The sequence below is a fragment of the Mobula birostris genome, chromosome 5 (assembly GCF_030028105.1).
Source record: "Mobula birostris isolate sMobBir1 chromosome 5, sMobBir1.hap1, whole genome shotgun sequence".
Taxonomy (NCBI): Eukaryota; Metazoa; Chordata; class Chondrichthyes; order Myliobatiformes; family Myliobatidae; genus Mobula; species Mobula birostris.
The window spans coordinates 209948314-209973308 of record NC_092374.1 but is presented as its reverse complement, the minus strand read 5'-3'; the positions used below and the strand labels follow the sequence as shown (position 1 = coordinate 209973308).

Below are 24995 nucleotides of genomic sequence, written 5' to 3'. Positions count from 1 at the left end.
TGTATTTGGAATCTCAGAGGGCCTTTGACAATGTGCGACAAATGAAGCTGCTTACCAAGTTAAGAGCTCATGGTATTACAGAAAGTTTCTGGCATAGTTAGAACATTGGCTGATTGGTAGGAAACAGTGAATGAGCATAAAGGGATCCTTCTCTGGTTGGCTGCCAGTGACTAGTGTTCCACATGGGTCAGTGTTGGGACCACGTCTTTTTATGCTGTGTATCAAGCTTCAGCTGATTTGTGTGTGTGCGTCCCATTTGTCTATGTTTGCCCCATACCCTCTAACCATTTCCTATCTGTGTACCTGTCTAAATTTATTATAAAGTATTTCCATTTTACCTGTTTCTACAGCATCTGACAGCAAATGCCATATACCCACCTCCCTCTCTGTGAGAATGTTACCCGATTGATCCCTCGTAAAAATACCCCTTCTCACTTCCAATCTGAGCTCTCTGGTTCTGTACTCCTATTTCTCGGAAAAAAAACTCACTTTATCTAGACCCCTTATCAATGTATTTACCTCGATGTGGGGTCATCCCTGAACATCCTACACTACAGCTAAATAGCTCAAGCTTATCCACACCCCTCTTTTAACCCAAGCCCCTCCCCCCCAGTCCTGGTAATATCTTCCTCAAGCTTCCTGTCCAGTGCAATGACATCCTCCCCATATTCGGGGAACCAGATATGCACACAATACCGCAATTGTGGTCTATCATCGACACCAAAGGCCTTGCTGAAGTTCATGTGGACAGTGTCAAATAGGCTGATGAATATAGGACTGAAGGTGTTATATTGGAATGCACCAGTATATGGAATAAGGTAGATGATTTTGCAGCACAGGTAGAGATTGGCAGGTACAACGTTGTTGGCATCACTGACTTGTGGGTGAAAGGAGATCCTGGCTTGAAGCCCAACATCCAAGGATACACTTTGTATTCAAAGGACAGACAGATAGGCGGAGGGGCTGGGGAGGCTCTGTTGCTAAAAAAACTAATGAAAAAGATTAGAAGATGTTGAATCATTGTAGGTAGAGTTATGAAACTGCCATGGTAAGAAGTCTCTGATGGGAGTTATACACAGGTCTCCAAATAGTAGCTAGGATAGAAACGGGATACAAATTACACCAGGAGATAGAAAAAAAGGACAAGGTGAAGATCGGAATGGGGAGTTACAACATGAAGGTAGATTGGAAAAGTCAGGTTGGTGCTGCATTCCAGGAGAGGGAATTTGTAGAATGCTCCCGAGATGGCTTTTTAGTACAGCTTGTGGTTGAGCCCAATGGGAAAAAGGCAATTCTGGAGCAGGATTTGTATAATGAAGCAGATATGATTTGGGAGATGAAGGTAAAAGAACCTTTAGGAAGTAGTGATTATAAAATGATAGAATTCACCCTAGAGTTTCAGAGGAAGATAAAGTCAGATGTGTCAGTATCAGAGTGGAGTAAGTCAGTTACAGAGGCATGAGGGAGGATCTGACCAATGTAGATTGGAAGGGGACACCAGCAGGGATGATTGCAGAACAACAAAGACTGGAGTTCCAGGGGCAATTCGGATAGATAAATCCCAAAGATGAAGAAGTATTATACAGGGAGGATGGGGTAACCGTGTTTGACAAGGGAAGTCAAAGACAGCATAAAAGCGAAAGAGAGGGGATAGAAGAGAGCAAAAATTAGCATGATGTTGGAGTATCAAGAAGATTGTGATAATCAACAGAAAAAAATTACAAAGCCACAAGCTGAGAAAATGAGATATGAAGGAAAGCTTGCCAACAATACTCAAGAGGACACAAAACTGCAAAGAGTAAAAGAGAGACAAGAGTGGATATTGGACACCTAGAAAATGAAGAGGAGAAATGTGAGATTAAGGCGTGGCAGAGGTACTTAATTAGTATTTTGCGTCAGTCCTCACTGTGAAAGATACTAGCTGTATGTCAGAAATGTGAGAGGGCCAGGGGACGGAAATGAGTGTTGTTGCTATTAAAAAGGAGAGAGTACGTGGGAAGATTGAAGGTCTGAAGGTACCTGGACCAGATGGACTACACCCCAGTGTTCGGAAAGAGTTAGCTGAAGAGAATATGTGGGCATTAGTCATGATCTTTCAAGGATCACTAGATACTCGGTCATTCAAGACGACTGGAAATTCCTATTGAAAGAAATTTGCTTAAATTAAAAAGTCAATTTTATATGTTTGGAGATAAAAGTAATAAGCTATTAGCATCTCAATTAAAAGCAGTTAGAGCTAAAAGACAAATTTTAAAAATTTGTAAGGGAGATGGTAGTTTAGCTTGTAATTATGAAGATATTAATACAATTTTTCAAAACTATAACAGTGAACTCTATAAATCTGAGTTTCCAGCTGATCCTTCTAAAATGAATGCCTTTTTACAAAAGATTGATTTTCCTAGATTATCTGCTGAAGATCAACAAATTCTTGATACTCCTTTTACTGAAAAAGAAATCCAGAAAGCTATTTTTTCAATGCAATCTGGTAAAGCTCCTGGACTGGATGGTCTTTCTGTAGGATTTTATAAAAAAAAATGAAAATTTGCTTACTCCTTATACGTTGGAAATGCTTAAGGATTCTTTATTGTTAGGAGAGTTACCTTCTACATTTTATGAAGCATTTATTTCTTTAATTCTTAAGAAAGATAAAGACCCTACGGATTGAGCTTCATATTGAACCTATATTATTATTAAATGTAGATGCTAAAATTCTTTTAAGAATAATGGCTAATCGGTTGGAGAATATATTAGCTAAAATTATTTCTCAGGACCAAACGGGTTTTATAAAAGGCCGTTATTCTTTTTCTAATACTCGGAGACTGTTAAATGTTACATACTCACCCCTCTCGAAAACTCCCCAATGTGTTGTTTCTCTTGATGCTGAAAAGGTATTCGATAGAGTTGAATGGAAATACCTATTTAACGTTTTAGAGAAATTTAGCTTTGGTACTAATTTTAATAAGTGGATTAGAATAATATATAAAAGCCCTATTGCCACTGTGATTACTAATAACTGTAGATCCCACTTTTTTTCAACTTTCGCGGGGTACGAGACAAGGATGTCCGTTAAGTCCTCTGTTGTTTAATTTGGCGCTGGAACCTTTGGCTACTGCACTTCATGAAGCAAAGGATATTCAAGGAATTTCTATAAATGGAACTATTCATAAGATTTCTCTTTATGCTGATGAGCTCTTAGATTATGTTTCGAATCCTGAAGAATCTATTCCTAGTTTATTGAAATTATTATATGAATTTGGAAAGTTTTCAGGATATAAATTAAACCTGCATAAGAATGAATTATTTCCTTTAAATGATTCTGCTTTTATATATGCTTTTATAAAGCTAGGGCTTTACTCTTTGGAGAGAAGGAGGATGAGAGGAGACATGATAGAGGTGTACAAGATAATAAGAGGAATAGATAGAGTGGATAGCCAGCGCCTCTTCCCCAGGACACCACTGCTCAATACAAGAGGACATGGCTTTAAGGTAAGGGGTGGGATGTTCAAGGGGGATATTAGAGGAAGGTTTTTTACTCAGAGAGTGGTTGGTGCGTGGAATGCACTGCCTGAGTCAGTGGTGGAGGCAGATACACTAGTGAAGTTTAAGAGACAACTAGACAGGTATATGGAGGAATGTAAGGTGGGGGCTTATATGGGAGGCAGGGTTTGAGGGTCGGCACAACATTGTGGGCCAAAGGGCCTGTACTGTGCTGTACTATTCTATGTTCTATGTTCTATGTTCTATATGATGATATTCCTTTTAATGTTACAGATTCCTTTAAATATTTAGGCATTATCATCACTAAAAATTATGGAGACCTTTATAGAGCTAATTTAGTTCCCTTAGTGGATTTTATGAAGCAATTATTTTCTAGATGGAATCCTCTTACACTTTCATTAGTTGGTCGAATTCACGCTGTTAAAATGATGATTTTACCAAAATTTTTATATATATTTCAAAATATTCCTTTTTTTTAACCAAGAAGTTTTTTGATCAGGTTGACTCTATTATTTCATCTTTTGTTTGGAATAATAAAAGACCAAGAAATGGAAAATGTCATTTACAAAAGTTAGAAAAGGATGGAGGTCTTGCTTTGCCTAATTTAAGAATGTATTATTGGGAGGTTAATATACGCTATGCGTGTTCTTGGTTAAAAATAAAAGAGAAGAAGTATAACATAGCAAAGGCGAGTGGGAAGCTGGAGGATTGAGAAACTTTTAAAGAGCAACAGAAGGTAGCTAAAAAGGCAATACGCGGAGAAAAAATGAGGTACGAAGGTAAACTAGCTAAGAATATAAAGGAGGATAGTAAAAGCTTCTTTAGGTATGTGAAAAGGTAAAAAATAGTTAAGACCAAAATTGGGCCCTTGAAGACGGAAGCGGGTGAATTTATTATGGGGAACAAGGAAATGGCAGACGAGTTGAACAGGTACTTTGGATCTGTCTTCACTAGGGAAGACACAAACAATCTCCCAGATGTAATAGTGGCCAAAGGACCTAGGGTAATGGATGAATTGAAGGAAATTTATATTAGGCAGGAAATGGTGTTGGATAGACTGTTGGGTCTGAAGGCTGATAAGTCCCCGGGACCTGATGGTCTGCATCCCAGGGTACTTAAGGAGGTGGTTTTAGAAATCGTGGACGCATTGGTAATCATTTTCCAATGTCCTATAGATTCAGGATCAGTTCCTGTGAATTGGAAGGTGGCTAATGTTGTCCCTCTCTTCAAGAAGGGAGGAAGAGAGAAAACAGGGAATTATAGATCGGTTAGCCTGACGTCGGTGGTGGGAAAGATGCTGGAGTCAATTATAAAGGATGAAATTACGACACATCTGGATAACAGTAACGGGATTGGTCCGAGTCAGCATGGATTTATGAAGGGGAAATCGTGTTTGACTAATCTTCTGGAATTTTTTGAGGATGTAACTATGAAAATGGACAAGGGACAGCCAGTGGATGTAATGCACCTGGATTTTCAGAAAGCCTTTGATAAAGTCCCACATAGGAGATTAGTGGGCAAAATTAGGACACATGGTATTGGGGGCAGAGTACTGACATGGATTGAAAATTAGCTGGCTGACAGAAAACAAAGAGTAGCGATTAACGGGTCCCTTTTGGAATGGCAGGCGGTTACCAGTGGGGTACCGCAGGGTTCAGTGCTGGGATCGCAGCTGTTTACAATATATATTAATGATTTAGATGAGGGAACTAAAAATAACATTAGCAAATTTGCCGATGACACAAAGCTGGGTGGCAGTGTGAAATGTGAGGAGGATGTTATGAGAATGCAGGATGACTTGTACAGGCTGGGTGAGTGGGCAGATGCAGTTTAATGTGGATAAATGTGAGGTTATCCACTTTGGTGGTAAGAACGAAGAACGGGATGCAGATTATTATCTAAATGGAGTCAGGTTAGGAAAAGGGGAAGCACAACGAGATCTAGGTGTTCTTGTACATCAGTCGCTGAAAGCAAGCATACAAGTACAGCAGGCAGTGAAGAAAACTAATGGCATGCTGGCCTTCATAACAAGGGGAATTAAATATAAGAGCAAAGTGGTCCTTCTGCAGCTGTACAGGGCCCTGGTGAGATCAGCACCGAATCTCCAATTTTCAACTCCGGCCACTCCGTTCCTCGTCGTCTGGAATCCTTAAGGGTATTTTTTACCTGGGAGTGTAGAAACTTTAGAGAGGATTACAAAAAAAAAAAACTTTATTGTCATTCTAACCGTACATCAGCTCTGCAGGGCAGAACGAGACAAGATGTCAGTTGGCGAAAGTACTTCTGCAACTCCTCCCCCATGTGTAGATCCACCTGAGTCGGAGGTATCCTGGGCGGCCATGAACAATTTCTGCTGCAGATACCCCTGCAGTGGAATGTGGGGTAATCCTCATATGATACAAAGCTAACGGAAGGACCTTCAGCCAGTTCAGTCCGGTTTCGGACATTAACTTAGCTAGCTTATTTTCTTAGGATGCCGTTAGCCTGCTCCACTGCTCCTGCAGCCTTCGGGTGGTAGGCACAATGAAACTGCTGTTCAATGTGCAGCACTTCGCATAACTCTTTATTTATTTTTCCCACAAAATGAGGACCATTGTCCGGACTAATCTGTCTGGGCACTCCGAATCTTGGTATAATCTCTGTAGGGAACAATCTTACCACCGTGGAACCTTTATTATTGGTGGTCCGAAAGGCTTCAATCCATCTACTGAACACAACTACAATCACTAAACAATACTTACAACAGTGTACACACGGTAGTTCGATAAAATCAAGCTGAATACATTCAAAAGGACCACTTGGCAAGAGGGTTTTTCCTGGGGTACATTTCACTCCCTTTCCCGCGTTTGTTTGTTGGCATATCAGACACGATCGTATTTTCTCTTGTGCCGCCTCTTCGAATCTCGGGTGCCACCAGGTGCGTAATAAAACGTTACTCATTTCCTCCTTGCCAAGGTGCGTATCAGTATGCAGGTAACCAATAAGCATTGGTAACAAAGCATCGGGAATACAAACTTGGCCAGAGGCCTGTGGACACCAAATGCGCACATCCGTGTGTCTTCCGGAGTTGTTTTTCTGAATCAGGGCGTCCCCTTGGAGTTTTTGAACTGTACCCCTGTCTGGAGTGCCCGGCGCTCCTGGTGATTTAGTCGTGGTGAAAGCCAATCGCTCTGGAGTGGAAACTATAATGGTCGCCTACTGCGCAGCCAAGTCGGCCCAGTTGTTCCCTTTAGTCGCTGCAGATTCGTCTTTTAGATGAACCGAACATTTAATAATGGCCAATTTTTCGGGGAGGAGTAGAGCCTGGAGCAGATTCTTTACGTACATGACATTCTGGATGGGGGTCCCGGAGGAGGTGAGAAACGCCCGCAGCACCCAGAGTTGTCCAAAATCATGGGCCACCCCAAATGCGTAGCGAGAGTCTGTATAAACACTGGCCTTTTTGTCCTTGGCTAAAATACAGGCGCGAGTGAGAGCATAAAGTTCTGCCTTTTGGGCAGAGACTAGGGGGCTAGAGAGCGCCACTTTCGAGTCTGCGGTCATCGTCGGCAACAGCGTAGTCGCAGAGGCACTCCCCGGTCTCAGAGACTGTGGAACTGCCATCCACTGCCATGCCAATGGTGTGGGACGAATACACAGTAACTGGTTGTTGGAGGGTGATGGTTGGAAGCAGCCGTAACCAGGGAGTAAATGTCCGGGAGCATCTGCCATACGGGGTCTAACTTAGTGGAATAATAGGCAACAGGCCTGCGCCTATCCCCATGAGTCTGAGTGAGCACTGTAGTGGCGCAGCCGACTAAAGCATTCACAAAAAGCTGGAAGGGGCGGTCATAGAGTGGGCGGTCGAGAGCAGGCGCTCTTGAGAGTGATTTCTTCCAATTCCTCAAAGGCTTCTTTCTGTTGCTCAGTTAGTTCCAGAGGCCCTTTAAACGCACTGGAAGCCAAAGGGCTCAAATGTCTTGTATACACAGCAACATATGGAATCCACTGTCTACAAAAGTTTACCAGGCCAAGGAAAGCACGCATGGCTTTCGGCGTAGTGGTGGGGGGTGGGGGTCGCAAGGATTGGGATCACCATTTCTGGGGTGAGCTGTCTTTCGGTTGCACTCAAAAGAGTTCCCAGAAATCTCACTTGCCGTGGGGTTCTCTTTACTTTTTGGAGTGGGATCACGTATCCTCACGAGTGCAGGGCATTCAGAAGTGTATTGGTGTGATGGGCATTTGCTGTCTCTGACGGGCTTGCCAGTAGGTCGTCTGCGTACTATATTACCGTAGACCACCCCCCGCCCCCCGGGAAATTGTAACTCCCTAAGCTGCCCATGCAAAATCTGCGAGAAAATGGTGAGGGAGTGCACGAAACCTTGGGGTAACCTGGTCCAAGTGTACTGCTGATCTTGAAAGGTAAATGCAAAAAGGTACTGCGACTTAGGAGCAAGGGGAATTGCAAAAACTGCATGCTGCAGATCTACTATGGTTAAAAACTTGGGAGTCCGGTGGAATGCTGCTTAAAATCGTAGCCGGATTAGGGACTACCAGATATATAGACTGCACAATTTCATTAATCTTGCGGAGATCTTGCACTAACCGCCAATCTGACTTTGCCGGCTTTGGAACCGGCAAGATAGGAGTATTGCAAGGGGGCTGGCATGGAACTAGAATGCCCTGCTGACAGAAGGATTCTATGAGGTGGGTGATGCCGTCAACCACCTCCTTCTTGAGACGATATTGGGGAATAGATGGCATCTGAGCCCCTTCCCGAACGTCTGTTTTTACGGGAGGGACCGAGGTGAGGCCCACCTCCGTTTTGGAGACGGCCCAAAGATCCAGTTAGCCCGTGGCAAAGCGGATGGGGGTGCAGACACCCCGGGACACTGAAGGGTTGTTGGTAGAAGGTGAGGGTCCCGTCAGGGGAACTCTGTGGTCTGCCAATCACTGCCGGGGTAGCCTGTTCCTGTAGTTTGTTGGGTAAAAATCCCATCTCCTTGGGTTTGTGTCCCTCCGTGACCGTGAGGGTCACGTGGGGAGAGACCAATCCCGATCGGTTCCACAGTTCTTCAGGTACCTCAGCCAACAAAGCTGACTCCTCCTTCCCTTCAACAACGCCAAAAATGGTCACAGGGACGGAATTTTCAAGGAAATGAGAACCTTCTTTATAGGGCTTCTGCCCCTTCCCTCTACGGTCCTGACGAAGGGTTCCGGGGCGAAACGTCGACTCATCGTTTCCAGGGGTGCTGCCCGAACTGCTGAGTTCCTCCAGCGTGTTGTGAGAGTTGCTTTGATCCCAGCATCTGCAGATTATTTTGTGTTTACGATTCGCTACTCCGCTGCAAAGTCTCTTCGAGGTATGCCTACCCTGAAGCAGTTTAAAACTTCTCTTCGACGGGAGTTCAGTGAGACCCTCTCTCACTGCTCCCCCACTGTGATCTCCGCCTCTTCGACCAGATCTTCACCCAGACCCGCTACCACAGCCACGTCTCCTGCCTATCACCTCCCTGCTTCCCCACCCCCACCCTTTTGTCTTTCCCCTTACTGGTTTTTCACCTGGAACCTACCAGCCTTCTCCTTCCCACCCTCCCCCCACCTTCTTTATAGGGCCTCTGCCCCTTCCCTCTACAGTCCTGCCGAAGGGTTCTGAAAGGGTCTGAAAGAGGAGGATGCTAAGACGATGCAGGGTGACTTGGATAGGTTGGGTGAGTGGTCAAATTCATGGCAGATGCAATTTAATGTGGATAAATGTGAAGTTATCCACTTTGGTGGCAAAAATAGGAAAACAGATTATTATCTGAATGGTGGCCGATTAGGAAAAGGGGAGGTGCAACGAGACCTGGGTCATTATACACCAGTCATTGAAAGTGGGCATGCAGGTACAGCAGGCGGTGAAAAAGGGGAATGGTATGCTGGCATTTATAGCGAGAGGATTCGAGTACAGAAGCAGGGAGGTACTACTGCAGTTGTACAAGGCCTTGGTGAGACCACACCTGGAGTATTGTGTGCAGTTTTGGTCCCCTAATCTGAGGAAAGACATCCTTGTCATAGAGGGAGTACAAAGAAGGTTCACCAGATTGATTCCTGGGATGGCAGGACTTTCATATGAAGAAAGACTGAATGAACTGGGCTTGTACTCGTTGGAATTTAGAAGATTGAGGGGGGATCTGATTGAAACGTATAAAATCCTAAAGGAATTGGACAGGCTAGATGCAGGAAGATTGTTCCCAATGTTGGGGAAGTCCAGAACGAGGGGTCACAGTTTGAGGATAAGGGGGAAGCCTTTTAGGACTGAGATTAGGAAAAACTTCTTCACACAGAGAGTGGTGAATCTGTGGAATTCTCTGCCACAGGAAACAGTTGAGGCCAGTTCATTGGCTATATTTAAGAGGGAGTTAGATATGGCCCTTGTGGCTACGGGGATCAGGGGGTACGGAGGGAAGGCTGGTTCAGGGTTCTGAGTTGGATGATCAGCCATGATCATAATAAATGGCGGTGCAGGCTCGAAGGGCCGAATGGCCTACTCCTGCACCTATTTTCTATGTTTCTATGTTTCTGGCTCGAAACGTCGACTCATCGTTTCCACGGATGCTGCCCGACCTACTGAGTTCCTCCAGCGTGTTGTGAGTGTTGCATAAATCGCTTCTCGCTCCCTCGAATTGCTCGAGGGATCATATGCTAAAGTCACATGGGGGTCAGGGGGTAATTGCTCATATGTTAATAAGTCTAGTCGTGTAATATCAAGGGACCACCACTGGGGTGGGTGGTGAACCCAGAAAACTTTCCGGGAATCAGAAATACCGATGGTAATTCCCTCATCTAAGCACTGGATGCGGAGGTGCAGGGCGCATAAAAGATCCCACCCGGCTAGATTGACCCCTATGTCTGCGGTCACAGCAAACTGTATCGCGCCCTGCTGTTCCCTGTAATTCACCTGCAGTGGAATGGTGAGGGGGTAGGATTTTTCCCGTCCTATCTGGCCGCTGAGTGTTATCGAGTAAACGGACAGAACAAAGCTATGCTGGGCAATACAGGAAGCCTCTAGGGTCGATGCAATGGCGCCGGTGTCTATCATAAAAGGTAAGATCTGCCCTTCTACGGACAGGCTGATAATCGGCTGGCTGGTGTCGTGTGCGCCAGACCTCCTCCTCCTCAGTCTCATTATCATCAAACAGCATGGGCAGTCCAGACAGGTCAGGAGGTACCTCAGTTTTACTTTTGCCGGCTTCATCCTTACCTTGTCGCCTATCCTTAACCTGCCGATCTATCGTCTCATTATCCTGTTTTCCCTTATTCGTATCATAATCCTCATACAGACCTTTTAATGTCTCCCACGATTTCAAATTTCTTTCACTGTCACATACACTAATCGCTCTGTGACGTGCATTCTGCTCCCAACTACTTTGCTTAGATCTGTTATTTAATTCTTCGGCCGTTTTTCTCCAGTTGGACATTAAAACCTTCCATTTTTGTCCGGTATTACGTTTCCAAATTGCGTCTTCTGCCTTCAGACATTTATCTAAATCCCAGGTCCCACCCAAAGGCCAAATTTCACCACCCAATTTCTGACTTAGGCATGCCAATAACCTTCGGTAATCATTTTCACTTTCAGGGTCATCTCTACATAGTTTAAATAATGGCGTGTTATTTCCGGATTTATCTAATGTTTGCCCCATACTTCCTAGTCGCGTGGGTCAGCCACCTCCTATTCTCACATCCACTTCAGGGTCCTGAAAAGAAAGGACATCTCACATTGAAAGGAGACCTTTTAGAAACATGTAAAATGACCCCTTTCGAACAGACTCACTCAACTCCACTGTCACCAGGATCGTTACAGAAAATCTTTCTTACCAAATGCAACAGGTGAACACACATTATAGTTCAATAGTGTCTGCATTATTGTTTCATACATTATCATCACACATTCGTACATTATTATTGTGTATATTATTATAGAACATAAAACATAGAATAGTACAGCACAGTACAGGCCCTTCGGCCCACAATGTTGTGCCGACGCTCAAACCCTGCCTCCCATATAAGCCCCCACCTTAAATTCCTCCATATACCTGTCTAGTTGTCTCTTAAACTTCACTAGTGTATCTGCCTCCACCACTGACTCAGGCAGTGCATTCCACGCACCAACCACTCTCTGAGTAAAAACACCTTCATCTAATATCCCCTTTGAAATTCCCACCCCTTAGCTTAAAGCCATGTTCTCTTGTGTTGAGCAGTGGTGCCCCGGGGAAGAGGCGCTGGCTATCCACTCTATCTATTCCTCTTATTATCTTGTACACCTCTATTATGTCTCCTCTCATCCTCCTTCTCTCCAAAGAGTAAAGCCCTAGCTCCCTTAATCTCTGATCATAATCCATACTCTCTAAACCAGGCAGCATCCTGGTAAATCTCCTTTGTACCCTTTCCAATGCTTCCACATTCTTCCTATAGTGAGGCGACCAGAACTGGACACAGTACTCCAAGTGTGGCCTAACCAGAGTTTTATAGAGCTGCATCATTACATCGCGACTCTTAAACTCTATCCCTCGATTTATGAAAGCTAACACCCCATAAGTTTTCTTAACTACCCTATCCACCTGTGAGGCAACTTTCAGGGATCGGTGGACATCTACCCCCAGATCCCTCTGCTCCTCCACACTACCAAGTATCCTGCCATTTACTTTGTACTCTACCTTGGAGTTTGTCCTTCCAAAGTGTACCACCTCACAGTTCTCCGGGTTGAACTCCATCTGCCACTTCTCAGCCCACTTCTGCATCCCATCAATGTCTCTCTGCAATCTTTGACAATCCTCTACAATATCTACAACACCACTAACCTTTGTGTCGTCTGCAAACTTGCCAACCCACCCTTCTACCCCAACATCCAGGTCGTTAATAAAAATCATGAAAAGTAGAGATCCCAGAACAGATCCTTGTGGGACACCACTAGTCACAATCCTCTAATCTGAATGCATTTCCTCCAGCACGGCTTTCTGCCTTCTGCAGGCAAGCCAATTCTGGCCAAACTTCCCTGGATCCCATGCCTTCTGACTTTCTGAATAAGCCTACCGTGTGGAACCTTGTCAAATGCCTTACTAAAATCCATATAGATCATATCCACTGCACTACCCTCATCTATATGCCTGGTCACCTCCTCAAAGAACTCTATCAGGCTTGTTAGACACGATCTGCCCTTCACAAAGCCATGCTGATTGTCCCTGATCAGACCATGATTCTGTAAATGCCCAGAGATCCTATCTCTAAGAATCTTTTCCAACAGCTAAACCACCACAGACGTAAGGCTCACTGGTCTATAATTACCCGGACTATCCCTACTACCTTTTTTGAACAAGGGGAGAACATTCGCCTCCCTCCAATCCTCCGGTACCATTCCCGTGGACAACGAGGACATTATTCTCTATTTTATTTTAAAGTCTGCACGTTCCTTAAAGTGTTTTTAAATGTTGCTGCTGAAACGAATGAATTTCCCACTGGGGATCAATAGAATATTTATTAAATGGTGATTATCATTATCATCATCATCCTCCAGCCCTTTACCTCTCTCATCAACCAACTACCCAGCTCTTTACTTCACTCCTCCTCCTCTCCCGCTTTTACCTCTCACCTCACCTGCCCCACATTATTACCCCCTCCCTTCCTTTCCAGATCTGAAGAAAGATCTTGGTCTGAAACGGCGACTGTTCACTCCTCTCCATAGTTGTCTGCCCCCTGACTTTCCTCCAGCATTTTCCTGGTGTTGCTTTGGATTTACGCATCCGCAGATTTTATCTTGTTACACACATGCGCATGCGCAGAGGTTTGAGGCACCATTCCCCCAAATCGCGCATGCGCGCAGTAGAGGAGCGGATCACAAGGTTCGGCTGCAGGTAGGAGGGGTCTCCAGTCGGGAATTAAACATCGGCGTCTGAAACGCGTTTGAAGGGCTATTACTTTGAGTTCCTACCGCGCTGGTCCTGCACCCCAGGACAGCCCCGGTTCGTTCTCTTTCCCTCAGCCCCTCAATCTGTATCCGAGCCCCGCGGGGCTTTTGGCTGATGAGGGCTGGAGCCGCCGCCATTTCTGCGGCGCATGCGCATCACGTGATTTTTGGTGGCTGACGGTCTGGTTTCTCGTTCGTGGGGCCTTCTGGGTAAAGAGGCAGCCATGGGTGACACTGCTAGCGTTGTCCCCGTACATTAGGAGGAAATGGGAGCTAATGTATCTCCCAAACACTGCCGAGTTCCAGCTATGTAAATCTGAGGATTAGTGACTCGGAACAAAAATGTATTTCCCAGTTAATCTCGGATGAAGAGTCTACCTTCTAGTCAGTAAAATGTTAATTAGTGCTGTATGGCAAAAAAAATCTTTCCGTCAGATTTAGTTCTCTCTGGGTAAATAACGATATGAAACACCTTTGTCCTCGATGACAAGTGACTTGTGGGTTTCACATCACAAAAGTGCCGCACTCCGATCAGAATAACTACCACCCTACCCTTCATGCAACACACACAAACAATGCTGGTGGAACGCAGCAGGCCAGGCAGCATCGATAGGAAGAGGTACAACCGACGTATCGGGCCGAGACCCTTCGTCAGGACTAACTGAAGGAAGTGATAGTACGAGATTTGAAAGTGGGAGGAGGAGATCCGAAATGATAGGAGAAGACAGGAGGGGGAGGGATGGAGCTAACAGCTGGAAAGTTGATTGGCAAAAGGGACATGAGGCTGGAGAATGGAGAGGATCATGGGACGGGAGGACGAGGGAGAAAGAAAGGGGGAGGGGGAAAATAAATAAATAAATAAATAAATAAGGGATGGGGTACAAAGGGGAGGTGGGGCATTAATGGAAGTTAGAGAAATCAATGTTTATGCCATCAGGTTGGAGGCTACCCAGATGGAATATAAGGTGTTGTTCGCCCAACTTGAGTGTGGCTTCATCTTTACAGTAGAGGAGGCCGTGGATAGACATATCAGAATGGGAATGGGACATGGAATTAAAATGTGTGGCTACTGGGAGATCCTGCTTTCTCTGGCGGACAGAGCGTAGGTGTTCAGTGAAATGGTCTCCCAACCTGTGTTGGATCTTGCCAATATATAGAAGGCCGCATCGGGAGCACCAGATGCAGTATATCACCCCAGCCGACCCACAGGTGAAGTGTAACAGCATGTGTAGCACTTGTTCCGCTTACAAGTATAAGTGCCAGGAGGGAGATTGGTGGGAAGGGATGGGGTGATGAGTGGACAAGGGAGTCGTGTAGGGAGGGATCCCTGCGGAAAGTGGGGGGGGGGGGGAGGGAAGGATGTGCTCAGTGGTGGAATCCTGTTGGAGGTGGCAGAAGTTACGGAGAATTATATGTTGGACCCGGAGGCTGGTAGGGTGGTAGGTTAGGACAAGGGAAACCTATTCCTAGTGGGGTGGCGGGAGGATTGAGTGAGAGCAGATAGGCGTGAAATGGGAGAGATGCATTTGAGAACAGAGTTGATAGTGGAGGAAGGGAAGCTTCTTTCTTTAAAAAAGACATCTCCTTCGTCTTGGAATGAAAAGCCTCATCCTGACAGCAGATGTGGCAGAGACGGAGGAATTGTGAGAAGGGGATGGCATTTTTGCAAGATACATGGTGGGAAGAGGAATAGTCCAGGTAGCTGTGAGAGTCCGTAGGCTTATAGTAGACATCAGTCGATAAGCTGTCTCCAGAGATAGAGACAGAAAGATCAAGAAATGGGAGGGAGGTGTCGGAAATGGACCAGGTAAACTTGAGGGCAGGGTGAAAGTTGGAGGCAAAGTTACTGAAGTGAACGAGCTCAACATGCGTGCAGGAAGCAGCGCCAATGCAGTCGTCGATGTAGCGAAGGAAAAGTGGGGGACAGATACCAGTATAGGCTTGGAACGTGAATTGTTCCACAAAGCGAACAAAAAAGCAGGCATAGCTGGGACCCATATGGGTGCCCATGACTACACCTTCATGGTCCTAACCTTCATGGTCATTGGCATTGCCATCGATGGATTCATCAGTGTCAATCAGCTGGGGGGGGGGTGGAGGGGGATGCCTGTAATTAGAAAATCTCCAGGATCATAGATGTAGTAACAAGTGCTGTTTGTAATGTTGTGGAACATGACCAGAACTTGAAATGATACCAAAGGTCAGGACAAATTGAGCTAAGTCACAGGTTGATTGGAGGCAGAAATAGCCCATTCTCATACAGACAGAGAATTTGATAGTCACTCAGGATGCCTGATCCGTGCCTTGTTAGAAGATGAGGCGTTCATATAGAAACATAGAAATTTACAGCACATTACATGCCCTTCGGCCCAGAACATTGTGCTGATCGTGCAACCTAATTGAGAAGCGGTCCAGAATTTCCCTACCACATAGCCCTCTGCTTTTCCTAGCTCCATATATCTGTCTGAGAGTCTCTTAAAATACCCTATTGTATCCACCTCTCCCATCTTCGCAGTGTATTCAACACACCCTCCACTCTCTGTGTGTAAAATTTGCCTCTGACATCCCCCTTGTACCTACTTCCAAACACCTTAAAACTGTGCCCCCTCATGTGAGCCATTTCAGTCTTGGGAAAAAGCCTCTGGCCCTCATCATCTTACTCACCTCTATCAGGTCACCTCTCATCTTCTGTTGCTCCAAAGTTCACTCAACCGATTCTCATAAGGCATGTTCTCCAATCCAAGCAACATCCTTGTAAATCTTCTCTGCACTCTTTCTATATTATCCTCATGCTTCCTGTAGTGAGGTGACCAGAATTGAATTAAACACCAAAAGTGGGGTCTAACTAAGGTCTTATATATTGGTAACATTACCTCATGGCTTTTGATCTCAGTCCCATGGCTGATGAAGGATTTCTTAACAACAGTGTTAACCTGAACAGCACCTTTGAGTGTACTATTGACATGGACTCCAAGATCTCGCTGATCCTCCACACTGCCACGAGTCCGAACATTAATATTGTGTTTTGGCTTCAAATTGAACGTAACAAAATGAACCACTGGGTTGAACTCCACCTGCCACCTCTCAGCCCAGATTTGCATCCTATATCAATGTGGCGCAGTAACCTCTGACAACCATCCTGACTATCCACGACACCTCAACTTTTGTGTCATCAGCAAACTTACTACCCCACCCTTCTACTTTCTCATGAAGGTCATTTGTAAAAATTAGAAAGAAGAGAGGTCCCAGAACAGATCCCTGTGGAGCACTATTGGTCACCGTCTCCATGAAGAATGTGAACCATCTACAACCACACTTTGCCTCCTGTGGACAAGCCAATTCTGGATCCACAAAGCAAGGTCTCCCTGGATCCTTGTCTTGTTACTTTCTGAATGGGCCTCACATGAGGAACATTGTCAAAAGTCTTACTGAAAGCCATGTACGCTACACCCAATGCTGTACTTTCATCAGCGTGCTTTGTTACATCGTCAAAGAATTCAATCAGAGTTGTAAAGCATGACCTGCCCTTGACAAAGCCATGCTGACTACCCCTAATCAAATTATATCTCTGCAAATGTTCATAAGTCCTGCCTGCCAGTATCTTCTCCAACAACTTGCCCACCACTGAAGTAAGGTTCACTGGTCTATACTTTCCTAGGTTACCTCTACACCCTTTCTTGAACAAGAGAACAATGTCTTCCAGTCCTCTGGTTCTTCTCCTGTCCTGATTGATAATACAAAGGTCATTGCCAGAGGCTCAGCAATCTCCTCCCTCGCTCCCCACAGTAGCCTGGGATATATCTCAACCTGAGCTGAACTGGGTAACATTGTAATGCCAGACATCACACTGAAAGGAGACCTTTTAGGACCCTGAAGACCTCAGGATAAGTTAAGATAGAGGCAGGAAAGTTGTTTTCACTGGCAGGTGAGACTAGAACTAGAGGACATTGCCTCAAGATTCGGGGGATGTGGGACGGAGATGAGGAGGAACTGTTTCTCCCAGAGAGTGGTGAATCTGCAGGTTTCTCTGCCCAAAGAAACAGTGGAGGCAGCCTCAGTAAATGTTTTTGAGAGAAAGTTGGATAGATTTCAGCATAGTAGGGGAATTAAGGGTTATGGGGAAAAGGCAGGTAGGTGGAGATGAGTCCATGTCCGTATCAGCCATGATCTTATTAAATGGTGGAACAGGCTCGACGGGCCAGATGGCCTACTCCTGCTCCTATTTCTTATGTTCTTGAGTTCTCACCACAGACTAAAATCTCACCTGAAATATTTTGCAAATATTTTTACAGGTTCAAAATGGCGGAACACTTGTGTACCAGAAGCTCAAAAACAACATGTCAGTTTTGCTCTTTCTGTCTGGATATTTAAAGAGTGAACAAGTATTTTCCTTGTAACATCAACACATCTATTTCCGATCCTTGGAGATGAAGAATGATCTCATCCCAGCTGGAAATGTATTCTGTCTCTGAAATAAAGTTCTCTGTTGTAACTCAGTGAAATTCACTGGAACCGGGAGCTGAGAAACACCAGCATTTGTTCACTGGAGATCAGTTCTTCAACTGCATTGATTGTACAAGGGATTCAAATGTCTGACTTTCTGAATTGCCAGAGAATTGATCGTAGTAAGATATCATTCTCCTTCTCTCAGTGTGGGAAGAGATTCTCTCACAGGCTACCCGCAGACGCGCCAGTGAGTTCACAGTGGGGAGAGGCCATTCACCCGCTCTGTGTGAGGGAGGGGAACCACTCAGTCATCCAGTCTGAAGACACCTCAGCAAGTTCACACCAGAGTGAGATGCTCCACCTGTTCTGACTGGGAAGCAATTCATTCTGTCATCGATGCTGAAGATAATCCGAAAATTCACCAGCTCACTCACACACTCAACCACAGCACAGTGACAGCAGTGAGTTCACACCGGGGAGAGGCCATTCACCTGTTCTGGATGTGAAAAAGGGTTCGCGCAATCATCTCAACTGAATGAACATCAGCAAGTTCACACTGAGAAGATGCCATTTATCTGCTCAGACTGTGGGAAGGGATTCACTCACTTTTCAACACTACAGAGACACCAGCGAGTTCACACTGGGGAGAGGCCATTCACCTGCTCAGACTGTGGGAAGGCATTCACTCGGTCATCTCACCTACTGACGCACCAGTTAGTTCACACCTGGGACAGGCCATTCACATGCTCTGAATTTGGAAGGGGATTCATTCGGTCACATCACCTACTGAGTCACCAGTTAGTTCACACTGGGGAGTGGTGTTTCTGCTGCTCTGAATGTGGGAAGGGATTCACTCAGTCATCCACCCTTGTGAAGGACTACGGAGTTCACACTGGGGAGAGGCCATTCACCTGCTCAGACTGTGGGAAGGGATTCACTCGGCCATCTCACCTACTGACACATCAGTTAGTTCACACTGGAGAGAAACCATTCACCTGCTCAGATTGTGGGAAAGAATTCACACGGTCATATAACTTGAAAGTTCATCAGCGAATTCACACTGGGGAGAAGCCATACACCTGCTCAGACTGTGGGAAGGAATTCACACGGTCATCTGACTTAAAAATACATCAGCGAGTTCACACGGGCGAGAAACCATTCACCTGTTCAGATTGTGGGAAGGAATTTGCACGGTCATCTGACCTGAAAGTTCATCAGCGACTTCACACCGGGGAGAGGCCATTTACCTGTTCCGAATGTGGGAAGAGATTCACTAGATCATCTCACCTACTGACACACCAGTTAGTTCACACTGGGAAGAAACCATTCACCTGCTCAGTCTGTGGGAAGCAATTCATTTGGTCATCTGACTTGAAAGTTCATCAGCGAGTTCACACTGGGGAGAAGCCATTCACCTGTTCTGAATGTGGGAAGAGGTTTACTCGGTCTTCTCAACTGAAGGAACATCAGCGAGTTCACACTGGGGAAAAACCTTTCAAATGCTCAGACTGTGGGAAGGAATTCAGTCGGTCATCTCAACTGAACGAACATCAGCGAGTTCACACTGGGGAGAGGCCTTTCACTCGGCATCCCTGTAAACCCTCCACCATCCACCCCAACACATTCAGGTGACGGCTGACTTGAGAACGACACCAACCGTGGCAGGTGGCAGGTCTCACAAATCACATTCACACCAGCTAACTTTTTTTTTTAACCTACAGATTTGCACAGTTATCTTGACTAAACTGCTTCCTACCTTCCTATCTTTACATCCCTCCCCCCCATTAATCTCCCTCCTGAAATATTCCTTGCCAGCAAGGGAAGTTCTACACACTCCCATTTACTTCCTCCCTCAGCTCCATTCTGGATCACAAACAGTCCTTCCAGGTGAGGCAACACTTCACCTGCGAGTCTGTCAGATTGATCTACTCTATCTGATGCTCCCGGTGTGACCTCCTCTACATCAGTGAGACCCAATGCAGTCCATTTTGCAATTACATTCGCTCTGCCTGCAAGAAACAGAATTGCCCATTCACAAACAAGCGAAAATCTGCAGATGCTAGAAATCCAAGCAACACACATAAAATCTTTTCAATGATTTAAAATTCCCTGCCCCGATCATGTTATTTTCACTGTGGATACCCCGTCCATATACACCTCCACCTCCCACCAGGAAAGCCACAGAGCTCTCCGTTTCCACCTGGACCAGATCCGACGAGTTCCCTCTACCACCACTCTCCTGCTCTTTGTTTCGCTTGTCTTCTTTGTTTGAGCTGAGCTCCACTGTCACTTCTCTCTGTCATCTTGCAGTAAACTGGTGTGAGTCATGTGTGTGAATGATTTGGAGGAAAGTGTAGGTCGGACTATTAGTGAGGGTGTGCATGACACCAGAACTGGTGTGTGGTGAAAGTGAGGGTTGTCTACAATGGGACAGAGACCAGCTGGGAATGTGGGCTCAGGAACGGCAGGTGGAACTTAACTGGGACAAGCAAAATGTGATTGATTTTGGGAAGTTAAACCAGAGCAGAACATACAGAGTGAATGACAGGGCCCAGGGAGTGTGGCAGAGTAGAGGGGCAGAGGGATACAAGTACAGAGTTCCCTGAAAGTGGTGACACACGTAGACGGGGTAGTGAAGAAAGTATGGACAAGTTCTTTGCTGTGTAAATGGTCTTGTCATTGTCCAGTTGTAAGCCGGTGAATTAACTTCATCTTTCTTCTCTTAGAGGGACAAGAATGCTGGAAACCATGCCATCTGGGTGAGTGGAGGGAACCACAGCTTTTCACTGTATGAGCCAACAGTGAAGCCCACAGTACACAGTTCACAGTACAAGCACGAGACAGCAGATGGTATTGCAAAGGTCAAATGGCTACAGCAATTAATCGACACTACTAAGGAAGTCCATTAAATCACAGACCATAATGTGGAAAAGAAAACACAGCAGATTAGAGCTAATTTTGACATGCGAACAAAACTTTGGAGGTTGGAAAGATGACAGAAGGTTACGATCTCCATACATCAGCTGGGGCCTATCACATTTCTGAGATATGCAAGGTCATGTCAGGGACAGAGCCAACCCAACAGTCTGTGTGACGAAGGCTCATCACTGACTACGGACGGCACATGGCGCATTCGGGAAAACACTCATCCCCAGCAGTAATAGTGACTGGGTCTGAACCAGAGCTGCTGCATGGAGCTGTCTCATATAGAGGCAGGAACAACCTGCACAGGTGTGCTGATGGTGGAGGATACCATCTTTAATTGGATAATTGAGTTAATTAGCTTTTGGTTGGTCTGGGGGCGGGGGGCTTAGCAGTTACAAGCCTTGGGTTACCAAGGCTTTGGGGTTAGTTTTCTTTTGTGTTTAGTCTGAGGGTGGCTATATATATATATATATATGTATTGTGTTTTCTTCCCAGTTTTTTGTCTTGTTTTGAGATAAATGAAAGCACCTCAATCTATTTTTGCGACTCAAGCCATCTTGTTATTTTTCTTAAACAATTGACCCACAGTTTTTTTGTGGCAGTCTGTCAGATCCAGACAGCTCTAGAGAGTTCAGGTTGGCACCATATGAACCAACTTGTAGATAGTGAATGTTCTTTGGAAGCTGAGGTCCATAAGTCACATTGTCAATGGGATGCTCTGGATGGAGATGATGATACTCTCAGATTTATCTTTCAGCCAATTGACGATGGTGATGGTGAAGGAGCAGTTGACCCCTCAGTGAGTTGGGCAAACACTTTCACTTTGCACCCAGAGCTGAAGGGTAGTTCACTTCATAGTCAGCATCCACAAGGGTGGGTTAAGGCAAGGCGATCTTTTCCCTCCTCTCAGCCAAGGCAGAGACAATGGAGGAGAGAATCAGATACGTTCGTCACCAAATATTCTGGGAATGAAGCGGGGGATAGAGAAGTTGAATTTCAAGGAGGTATCAGGTAATCAGATAAGTACAGAAATTGCTCTTGATGGTTTATTCACAGATATTCAGAAATGGTTGATGTTGGAATACGACTGATAAGTGTCCACGTAATGGTCGAATGCTCAATTGAAGGTTACATGTTCTCCAATAAAGTGTATTATTTCCCAGTTGTATATTCGTTATTCATGTGGACTGATGGAAGTGTAGTGGTAGCTAAGTGTCATTCCTCTGTCACTCAGTTAGCCACTTCCACATGGGAGGAGTTCACACACTGTACGAGCAGGGTTGTCAATAAAGATCTGTTGAGTATCCTGCATGCGGATGTCCTGGTGTGCTCTGCACTATCCCTCAATAACGTAAACAACATGGAGTCAGAAGTGGTTCATCAATGCAAAATCATCTGACCTCCAGTGAACAAATGCTGCTGCATTCTCAGCAGCCCAGTTCCAGTAGATTTCACTGAATTACAACAGAAAATTTATTTCAGACAAAACTTGTTTTGACAGTATTCTGGGAGGTGTATCATCGTGCAGTTTGTTATATCAAATAAAAGCGCAGAGCATTTTCTAAACACCTGAGCTGCAAAGACACTCGGGAGTCCTTGTGCTGGACTCTGAAGTTTAATTTGCAGGCTGAGTCGTTGGTGAGGAAGGCACATACTATGTATGCATTCATTTCAAGAAGACCAAAATACACACGCAAGGATGTATTGTTAAATCTTTATAATGCACAGGCGAGGCGTCACTTGGAGTATTGGGTGATAGGCAAATTGCAGTGGGTCCAGGTGCTTGCTGAAGCGGGAGTTGATCTCAGCCATAATCCAACTCTCAAAGCACTTCGTCACCTAAGATGAGAGTGCTAGTGAACAATAGTCATTAAGGGAGCTCACCCAGCTCTTCCTGGGCACTGGTATAATTGTACCCTTTGGAAGTCGGTGGGAAGTTCCGACCATAGCAATGAGATTGAAAATGTCTTTTAATACCCCCACTAATTGGTTAGCTCTGGTTTCAGAGCATTACCTTTGAAGGAAGTAATGGTGTGTAAACCCTGCCGGAATTGACATTCGATGTCGTCTGCAACCTCGCTTGGAATTGTTTCTTGGCTCTTGAAATAGCCCTCTGCAAGTCATGCCTCATTTATTTGTACAGACCTGGGTGGCCAGACTTAAATGCCACAGATCTAACGCCCGGCAGACTACGAGCCTCCTGGTCATCCACAGCTTTTGATCTGGGAAACGTATAGTAAGTTCTTGTTGGGACACACTCATCCACACAGGTTTTAATGAAGTCGGTGTCAGCTGTGCCGTACTCACTCACACTCGAAGATGAGTCCCTGAATACACCCATTCTAAGTTGTCCTGTAAGTGCTTCTGCACCTCGCTTGTTCATATCTTCTTGGTCCTCACTGCTGCTGTTGCAATATTCGGTGTCTGCCGATCCTCCGGGAGAAGACGTACAGCCAGGTGTTCAGACATTCCAAAGTGTGAGCCTGGGACAGCATGGTAAGCGATCTTGATGGTGATGTGATAGTGGCTCAGGGTGTTGGTTCCTCTGGTACTATCAGTGATTTGTTGGTAATTATTTCGAGACTTTTTCAAACTGGCCTGGTTCGAATCTCCCCCAGAATGACGGGAGTAGCACCAGGGTGAACTATTGGTGCCTGTTGATCACATTACCGAGTTTGTCTGTAGCCTGAGGTGGAATATAGACCGCCACCAAAATGATTGCTGAAATCTCCCATGGCAGGTAAAATGGCTGACACTTGATTGCCAGTTGTTTGAGCAGTAATCTGGATTATTGTGCACAGTTTTGCTTACCTACCTGCATGAAAGATGTAAATAAGGTTGGAAGAGCAGAGAGAAATTTGACAAGGATGTTGCTGGATCTGGTGGACCTGAGGTATGAGAAAGGATTGAAGAGGTTTGGACTTTATTCAATTGTACATGGAAGATTGAGAGGAGATTTGGTGGAGGTAGACAAAACTATGAGTGGTTTAGATAGGGTAAACGTAAGCAGGCTTTTTCAACTGAAATTAAGTGGGAGTAAAACCTGAGGTCATGAGTTACGGGTGAAAGCTGAAAACTTCTGGGGAATGTAGGGTGTAGCTCCTTCACTCGGAGCACCATTACAGTGTGGAATGAGCTGCCAGCACAAGTGATGTGAAAGAGCTCGATTTCAACGTATAAGCAATGCTTGGTTAGGTACTGAGGACTATAGTCCCAAAGCAGGTCGAAGAGATTAGGCAGTTTAAATGGTTTTGGCATGGGCAGAAGGGCCAGTTTCTGTGCAGTACTTTCCAAAGGTTCTGTCACTTCACTTGGATCTTCCAGCTGTGAGGGGATCCAGGAGTGCCCCTATTAATTGTTTGAAGAGAGACAGAGAGAGACATATATCATTGATGGTTTGTTTGGAAAAGAGAGAGAGACCAAGATCAACGGTTGGACTGCCACTTTAAGGCATTGGAAGTAACTTTGGATTTCTACTGAGTTCAGAGTTGGAGTCAGCACTGAGCAGCTCGAAAGTTGCTATGGTGACCGAAAGGACATTATTGATGTTACTTTCAATGACTTGTTGCCTGCTTGTGCATTTCTTCACAGACAAAGGAAGGAGGGACTCTTTGAATAACAGGTGATGCTCAGCACAGAGAAATAAATAGGAGGTCAGATGATATAGACATCAGACACATGATCTGGACATTGAATGAGCATTGTTGTGCCCGCAGAGAAAGTGGGTTTTGGAGGATCGATCAGGCGGATCGATTCCAAATTGCTATTCCAGCGTGAAGAAGGGGTTGACTGGTGGGAAGTTGTCTATGTGTCCACCCTTGCCGGGGTGATAGCTCCACCACAGAAAACCGGTCCCCCTGGTTAAAGTCACAGTCGGTGACGTGTAACGGATTTCGGCAGATGACGAGAAGATCAATGGCATCAGCTCACCTGAGGATTCAATTCATTCTCTCTCTCTCTCTCTCTCCATCACTACTCAACTAAATACCACGACTTGAACTGAACTGAACTTTACTCAACATTTTAAGACTGTATCTTTTTACCCCTAGACTTAAAGAAGCTTGGTTTTTCATACATATATATATATTCCACACTTACTTTTATATATAATCATTGCTAACCTGTTTGATTTATCTACATTTATATTACTGTATTGCATAGTTACTAATAAATATTATTAGTTAATAGCAATACTGGACTCCAA

General features: G+C 45.1%; 1 protein-coding gene and 1 pseudogene across 1 annotated transcript; one reads left to right on the top strand and one right to left on the bottom strand.

Moving 5' to 3' along the window:
• The window catches only part of LOC140198496 (uncharacterized), an 88652-nt pseudogene that overhangs the window by 36982 nt on the left and 26675 nt on the right, over positions 1–24995 (bottom strand).
• Positions 13330–24910, top strand: LOC140198341 (uncharacterized). Its single transcript, XM_072259439.1, has 3 exons — positions 13330–13367; positions 17713–19494; positions 20593–24910. Exons 2-3 carry the CDS (start codon positions 18431–18433, stop codon positions 20627–20629), a joined length of 1101 nt encoding a protein of 366 aa, XP_072115540.1. The 5' UTR covers positions 13330–13367; positions 17713–18430; the 3' UTR covers positions 20630–24910.